The sequence below is a fragment of the Tubulanus polymorphus genome, chromosome 8 (assembly GCF_964204645.1).
Source record: "Tubulanus polymorphus chromosome 8, tnTubPoly1.2, whole genome shotgun sequence".
NCBI classification, from domain to species: Eukaryota; Metazoa; Nemertea; class Palaeonemertea; order Tubulaniformes; family Tubulanidae; genus Tubulanus; species Tubulanus polymorphus.
This window is the reverse complement of record NC_134032.1, coordinates 6,677,376-6,685,953: the sequence shown is the minus strand read 5'-3', so window position 1 is coordinate 6,685,953 and position 8,578 is coordinate 6,677,376. Positions and strand designations below refer to the sequence as shown.

General features: G+C 40.2%; 2 protein-coding genes across 2 annotated transcripts in view; both read right to left on the bottom strand.

Annotated features, from left to right (window-relative positions):
* Window positions 1-913: 913 nt before the first annotated feature.
* LOC141909810 (uncharacterized) lies at window positions 914-6,467 on the bottom strand. Its single transcript, XM_074800443.1, has 3 exons — window positions 6,255-6,467; window positions 5,320-5,466; window positions 914-3,730 (listed from the first exon to the last, which is right to left on the bottom strand). The coding sequence occupies exons 1-3, from the start codon at window positions 6,378-6,380 to the stop codon at window positions 3,644-3,646; spliced, it is 360 nt and encodes a 119-aa protein (XP_074656544.1). The 5' UTR covers window positions 6,381-6,467; the 3' UTR covers window positions 914-3,643.
* A 1,034-nt stretch (window positions 6,468-7,501) lies between these two features.
* The window catches only part of LOC141909657 (uncharacterized), a 30,523-nt gene continuing 29,446 nt past the window's right edge, over window positions 7,502-8,578 (bottom strand). Inside the window, exon 9 of the mRNA XM_074800210.1 lies at window positions 7,502-7,616. The gene's annotated coding sequence lies outside the window, so the exon portion shown is untranslated. The remainder of the gene's footprint in view (window positions 7,617-8,578) is intronic.

Sequence of the window (8,578 nt, the reverse complement as noted above, 5' to 3'; positions counted from 1 at the left end):
ATAGTTCTGAACACATTACTGGCGATTCAAGTGGGTGTTATACCATTTTGAAGGGTTATATAGCAGCCCTTGCAGTCAGCACTTCTATCGGCATTTTATTGTCAGGCTACGGTTGTTAACTCGTACTCGTTCTTTTCGAACAATTTGGAAGCGAATATATATACATGTCATTTGCATATAGTATATGTTTTGGAGGATTTGGATATTTGCCTCGGTGCTCCTGTTGCAGGTGGGTCTGATTAACGAATGCTTGTCTAGGGAGCTGCAACACCAGGTATCCGGCCATATGGCGTCACCAAGTACTCAGTCTTTCGTTTTCAGATTCATCATCAATGAATTTCGAACTGGATATTCAGGCTCCCGAATCAATTGCAATACTGATTTAATGACACACCGAGGTAATAGAGTTGCAGCGACAAACACTACCCCGACAGTGTCGGGTTTATTGGGGTTAACTACACCATGGTGGGGAAGAAACCATACTCTTTTACCAAGGGATTGCAACTCTTCATTATTCACTTTATTAGCATGGCCCTTTTCTATGTAGCCATTCGTGGTTTTGCAATAAAGAGCAATTAATTGTGGGCCTTATTTAGTCAATCAATGATGGGGCCAGACTTAGTAAACTTATTAGATGTATTATTCAATTCATATTACTACTCAGTGATTGGTATAGTTTTCATCAATAACTACTTCATTTGAAAGAAATGTAGGAAAGATGCGGAAGGCCGAGTATCTACGAGCAACATCCGGCGGATCCTTACTTGCCTCAGGAGCGTTAAAGGTTCACATTAAGGCCGATTATAAACCCATCGATTCGTTTATTTTCAGGTTGGATTTACGACAGAACTCGAAACTACACGATCTCGAAAAAATCGTAACATTCAATTGGAAAACGAATTTATTCATCGCATTTCGATTTTCGTTAAAAATGAATGTGGTGTATACATTGCATTTCAATGAGGGCTAAGCAAATCCTTTAAAAGTCCGCTGAAGTGAGCACCCAGAGAACGGAGAGGAAAAAGTAGAGAGGGAGACGGTAATGAAGGGAGAGGTGGAACGTCACGGAGAGGGAGATGAAAGGGTAAAGACAGAGGCAGATATTTTCCTCTGATTCACAAGAAAAATGTCAGTATTCCCAAATGGTATTTTGTTTTCGTTTCTCTGATGATGGGGTTAGTTAAAACCGCCAAACTGTTAGAACAAACTTTTTCATCATCAAAAGTGGGTTTCGCTTATCAACATAAATCCAGGAATTCCCTGATTTCCCCTGATGTAAGAACCCTGTGAGGGCACGAGATAAACGAAGATTATTCTGACGCCTCTTCGTGATCACAGCCACCGCGCCGCATAAGGCTGCGAGCTTTTGTTCAGGCTATTGTTCATTACTGAACAATAACACTTCTCTCCTGTGATTTCGTTCGAATGAAAACAGCTTGCGCACGATATCTGATTTTCGCAGAATTTACGAGAAAAAAAATTGCATTCCGTGTATCATAAAAGTGGCTTAGGCTGGTACATGAACTAAAGACAAGACAATGGGGCCGCGCATTACTTGAGCGACAGGTTTCTGGAAAAAAATAGACCAACGCATAAATTAAATACAATATATACGATGGAACCTCGTTAGAACGAACTCGGGACAACGATTCATCGGATATACGTAACAAATATTGAGCAGGGGCGGATCCAGGGCATGTCGTGGCCATGTCGACCAATAGAAAGGGCATATTCTTAATTCAGGGCGGAAAGGCATATCAGCAAAATTTTTGAAATTTTACTACCATTTTAGAGCTTTCTGAGCATCTCTGAGAGGTATTTAGTCAAGAAACATAGGTTATTTAGGAAAAATATCTATTGTGTATCTCGGGTGGTTACAACGGCAAATTTTGATACAGAGAATAAATAAAAAGGCACTTTATAATTCCGCCCGTGTCGGGCGACACGGTCGACACGGTCTAAATCCGCCCTTGTTGAGTTTCATCTCGAGAAGGATGTGATTAATCTTATACTGGATATAACGACCGATAACTCGACCGTAGTTGGGTTCATTTCTGACTCTTAAATTGAAAAGAATATTGCCAAAAATTGTTTCTTTTTAAATCTAGAAAACACGGTTTTGACTAGAATTATGAACATTTCCATGCAGAATAGTACACCAGAAATGATGGAAAAAACCTTTATTTCATCGTAGATGTCGAGCAGAGATAATTAAGACTAGTGGTAACAAGATAAGTTATCGCAAAATACGGTACGGAGAAAATAGTGAAATACATGTATGTGTTGCGTGTTATTAGTAATTGGATCTGCCACCTATTGCATCAATGGCGGATCCAGGAAGAAAGACACGCTAAATATTTGGATGGATATATGAAAGCTGTGGGTACTGGAGTGTGTAATGGGTAGTGTAGTGTGATCTGTGTGCATTTGTGGCCATCACACAGATCACATTGCTCAATGGGATTTGGTCCAGGACTCGCAAGATTTTCAACAACACGGAAGTAACGTGTAATAAATGATGACTTGAATTGCATGACTACCTACCACCCCTCATTATTGTTGGAAAACTAAACGTTCGGCACTGACTAAAAATTAGTAATAACATTTTAGAAATGGCCAGAATTTTAACTTAGGTTCTATCTCATTTTTATTTTACAATTGCGATTGGTATAATTTTTTTTAAAACGGCCGTTAAGGCTTCATGTTTCGTCTGCAATTCACTGCAAATAGTTACGCAACTACGCACATTTCAGTGTTTTTGGCAGCTGTACACTCAATCGGCACCGTTCGTAACTAGCTTCACTGCGGAATTATCATTAATTAACATCGCCATATCACATCATCAACTTATATTGTGCCTTAAAACCCTAACAGCCAAAATAATTGAAATGCACACACGATTTCTATCATTGAAAATTGAGAGAGTGGCCATGTTTGTGTTTGCTGCTTCGCGTAAATCCCGCGCGGTGGCGCAGCCACGCGGAGTGGGGCCGATACGTCTAGGAATTTTGGAATTCGAGGTCCTGAGTCCCATTAGAAAGTTAAACATAAAATCAAAGGAGATTATCGAAAAGCAGGGGGTGACAAAGAAAAAAAGGGCATACATCGGATAGAGCAGTCACGCCCAAGGGAGGTTTCAATATCGGGATTAGAAATATTCTTGAAGATATACATCCGAAAAATACAATTTCTGAGAGAATGAGTGTCAAATTTGTTGGTTTCAACTATTTCTACCTTGAAAAAGGGTAACCTGAACAAAAAGATAGGGGAATTAACCTTTGAATATACCCTTAAATCCGCCACTGTCGGATTTTAACCCGGTTGGAATGTAGATTTTACTTCTCTTTTCAATAAGGACAACAATTCAAACTTAACCGTTTTGGGTTAATGCTTTTTCACGAAGAAACCCTCGAGAAAAAGGAGGGTTTTATTCGGACAAAGCAGCCATGACGGAGCTACCACGCATTGTATGTTATATTTGAAATCCGAAAAGACGCAATCTCTGTGAGGATCAGCGTCATATTTGTAGCAGGTTTTATAGAACTCTATCTTGTAACAAAAGCGGCATTCTTAATGCGGAATGCGATGTCGGTACCCCCAAAATAACCCCTAGATCCACCCCTGCTACATGTAAGAACTCTTTTTAATCATCTAGTGCCATTCTATCTTCGTAAACTGCTGCTGCCTCTGGATGACACACGAACTTCTCCTGTAGTTCTATAATCCGCCTCTGTAAAATAGAAAATGTATTTTGCGCACTTTCAAAAATTTCATATAAGTAATGAAGTACGGTCTTGTATATAAAGTGGCCTGTGGTAGAGTCTCGCTAAGCAATCGGGTTCGAATCCTCGCCGCGGGAGAATGTGAATGTTGAAACGTTGTCCATTACAGTCACACATTGAAAAAGAACCGTTTCAGGCTCATTGACTCTTTTAAATTCCGGCCCGCCGGGCGTAAATAGAACTTAATTTGAGGGAAATTCAACGGAGTGACACGCGCCTTCAAAGCAGTCTAATGAATCCTCGGTAAGGAGAAACTTACTGCTGAAGGTTCAATGCCGTTGATGGTTTAGGATTCCTCAAAAATCAAAATTGTTGTCTTGGTTTTCCCAAGGACTCAACGTTTTAGAGTATCGTTTTAGAGTCCATGGTTTTCTGTAACATATTTCATGTGTATTACGAAGTTCATTCTCACACTTAGGGTCACGGAAGGAGTTAAGTGTTTGGTTGTTCTTTTGACAGGTCGAACCATTTTACCTGTTATTTATGCACAGAGTATATCAGTGTATCAACAAACGGGGACGCCGACTCCAACTCCCTGTCCTCGCTTGTATTTGCTACCGGCAATATGGTGATATATATCACTTGAAAAGATTAATATGCTGCCAGTAGGTGTTTATATGCTTTTTTATATCCATATTTGGAAGTTTCAATCTCTTTTTATTTAGCAAAAATCTTATTGATTTGTTTTTGATAAAATTCTAAATGAAATCCTGCCTGCCTGGGGCAGAATCCCAACAAATTTTGATGACAAATAATGATAATAGAACACCAGCCCAGCCTGTCTGCCTGATAACCTCAGTGGGAAGGGGAGAAACAAGGCATCTTTTATCTAGCCCTCATAGATTACGGTATGAGAAAAAAGGATGAAATGGAAACAAAGGAATGTTTCTTAAGATACATAGTCAAATTTGTCAATATTGTCACTATCAGATCGAAATTTCAAATCAGGAATCAGTCTTCAGGAGGTTCATCGCATCCTCCCTCGGTAGGGATTCGAACCTGATGTATCGCTAGACTTAGTCACGGGACACTAGACCGGGTACGCATGCAGGTAGCTTTACCTGACTTTTGTACTATGTATATGCGGTCTCTTATCAGCTGGAACTCCTGCGCTCAGTTCCGTAGCGTCGTACGTAGATGAGCTTATGTCGGTTGCGATCGAAAGCAACTGTCCGCCTACCGTAGGCCGGAGTAGAAATTGGGCAACTAGCCGGATACGGCTTGCGACGAGTCGGTGGGCGTCGAGTTGCCGCCGCAAGCCGGCTTATGTCGAACCGAAAGAGCAGCAACTGGCGGCCTCTCGTAGGCCGCTAGTTGCCGCTTATCGGCGATAAACCCAGTTGCGTCGGTAGGCGTCGCGTTGCTTGTCGACACAAGCCAGCCTTTATGATAACTTGCGGCACCGATCAGATTGCGCGTTGTATAATCACTGAGGCAAATTTCACATCAGGTTCGAAACTCTGCGCTGGGGGAGGATGCGATCATCGTCAGTCCTTTCAATAGTGTATGATCTAACGAACTAATACTTTCTACCTACCGTACAGATATAGTTCTGAGGGCATTGACAAACTCGCTCGCCGGCACCTTCGTTTACTTTGAAATACTCTTTACCGTCTTCCTCGTAATGATGAGGGGTACAAAGTTCGTTTTCACTTGAAAACACCGGGCAATTCTCTCCGCATACCTACAATAAAGACATACGTATGGAGAATCGATGAAGCAGTTTTGCAAGGACAGAAGTTGGGGCTAGCTGGTTTATTTGGTAGTTAATTTTATATTTTTGTACCGGAAATTGCTGGTACGCTTTATGCGCCATTTTCCTCTTATTTTGCCTTGTTGTGTAACTCTGTCTAAAGTTCGAGGGCCCTAATGTTTCGGTCAATTAAACCGATCTATTGTTTTTTTATTGTTATAGTTCTTGTATGTATGTAAAGAGATGTAAAGTGTTGTATTGGTTTTTCTGTAGTTAATCGTCAGTTCTACGTTGTTACTCGATCGTGTCGGATCGACGTCGTGCCAAGTCTCAGTCTCAGAATAAAAAGTCGTATTTGCGACATTTATCGTTTTCGTTCTTTTCGTTAGTTTCGATCGACAGGAGTTACAGATGATATCCCTCAATTTGATTTATACATATGCCTGTACTTATTTTGACGAATCCATCAGTCACACATGCCAGGAGCAGAGAGGGGTTTAGCATTGAAATCAGTAATTGAAGTAGAAATAGAGTTGGATGTGGTCGGTCGAATTTAGAGATTTTTTTAAAAATCGAAGTACATATAATTGGAAATTTCGGTTCTAGTTCGTGTAAACAATTTCCATCAAGCGACTCTTGGGTTTCTTTAAATTGGGCTACCGAATTCAATGTATCGCTCTCGCTCTCCCGTTATTGAAGTATGTAGCTCGAAAAATATAATTTGACAAAAACATGATACATTTATAGATATATATATGTGATAAATAAAACATACGAACCCTATATTTCACCGGAACACCGTCGAGGGTCTCTTCTCTCGTTTCGCATCCTAAAGAATGAACTTCGTCTACTGAAACCAAACAAGCGACAACAACGACAGCTAAATAAAACCACTTCATCTTCATTTTCGTTGAATACTCCAAATTCCTCTTATTGCGAAGCGGGCCTCGTCGAATGAAGGAACCAATGCGAATAAGCTACTTTTAAGGCATCTGGTGAACTTCGTCACCGAAAGACTGTTAGATCGAACAATTCATTCATCGCGCCATATGTTCTTCTTTATACATTTGTAGCTGGTTTTGTTTTCGTTCCTTTTCTTTCCCTGCATGAGTCGCGCAGCGCTTGCATCGACGGGTGGCATGGGCAGGTCAAATGATTTAATGATTCGAAATGTTGCCATCGAAAAGAATATAGATGTATATATGTCCGCGAATGTTTGCAAGTATATAAGCTGTAAATTAAGTAAATGATGTTGCGATCTGGTCGTGTTGCGATAAGTGTTCCTTGTCTTTGGTACATAGTCGTCGAAAGATATCCAAGATTAGGTGCAAATGGTACGCGTGCACAGATCAGGCAGGTAGCCTCCGGCATCTGGGACATTGTCTCATAGCTTAGATTTAAAACCGGTTTCCATCTTAATTCTAAAGCGGAACGACAATTCAAGACCAGTGCAAGCTCATTTTAGTATTAATGCCAATCTAACAACCTTCAGATCAGATTAAGCTCATTTGGTTCTATAACAAATCTAACTTGTCTATTTTTGCACATTATCTATTGAATGAACGTTTGACACAAGCAGGGACGAATGTTGATAGAATCCGCGGTTTTCTTAATTTATACAGCTGTTACTGGCCTTTTGTCTCGGGATATTTTGGCAGAATTTCCGAAGATGAATAGAGAAGACTGTGTTTACCCGAGGTCGATCACCTCTGGTTATCACGTTCCCGGAATCTGCTTTGCCACGGAGTCGTGATTGCCTCGAATTATTATTACGCGACGTGCCCCGCTTGACAAATGTAACAAATTTTCTTGCTACAATTCATCACGTGACCTATCCCTATTCGGACTGCCCAGAATTTGCGTACTTCGGAGAAAATCTATTGCTCCCGCAAGCGGAGACTATAGCGTATTACTGGATATAGTTGAAATATATCATTAACTCAAAAATTTCAGACTCGTAATTTTACTCGGTCTTTTACATCTCAAAACAAAATCGAAAAATCAGTAGACGATGAAATATTTATTGAGGTTTGTATTGGGATGTACATGCATCTATATATGCGCAATAAGGAGACCCATAAGAGACTATTTCTTCCCAGTGCAGCGGAAGCGGTAGCAGTTGTTATCTGGATTTCGGCGTTCTGCAATTAAAACAGAAAAATGAAAGCAAATAGTACTTTGAAGGTTAGCCTAAAACATGATACCTTATTTCCCCTAATCGATCGGGTCACTTTTGTAAATTTCTAATCAGTTCATTTCTACAAGGGGCTGTCCATTAAAAGACGTCCACACAAAATATGGAATATCTGACCCCCTCCTATGTCAGTCCACATAAAATCCATACCAGCTTGCCCCTTGTCCGACGGACAGTGGACCTTAATTTTCACACTTGATAAAGATTTGATGCAGCATTAAAAAAACTTTACTTTTAGAAACGTTTTTACAATTATTCCTAAATCTGGTATCATAATTATAACTTTTTCTGGTAAGTTCCAGGAACTAGTCATATGAGGATTGAGTGATTTTACTTTTAAACTTTTATCCACAAAAGATGTCCCTAAACTAGTGACCCCCTTTCAACATGGACATCTATATCACAGGAACTCTCCTTGTCAACAAAAGTCGAAAAAACTTAAACCCCCTCCCCTACAGAGTGGATGTCTTTTATGGCTCCTAAATGCCGAGTCTGTTACGTTAAACATGATTTTTGAAGTTGCACTAGGGTAGAGAGGCAGATGCGTCAACTTTTAAGGTCAGCAGAAAATAGAACTAGGGGTCCAGGGACACCATGCCCACTTGGAAGTGGTTTCAAATGCTCAACAATCTAACAATTTCTATATTCAACACCCCCATCCAATGAACTTGAAAAAATTCAATGACCTTGAAACTCACCACAATTATAGAACATGTCAGCAGCTACGATTTTGAAATTGATTTTGGTAACAAAATATGCCAAGTTACCACTATAATATGGAAATACTAAGTTATTCTACTGTACAACGCCCCCTGGTGACCATATGCAAAGCCCAATGACTTTGAAACTAACCATAATCATAGAACATGTCATGAGCTACAGCGTTTCAATTGATCATGGTAACAAAAT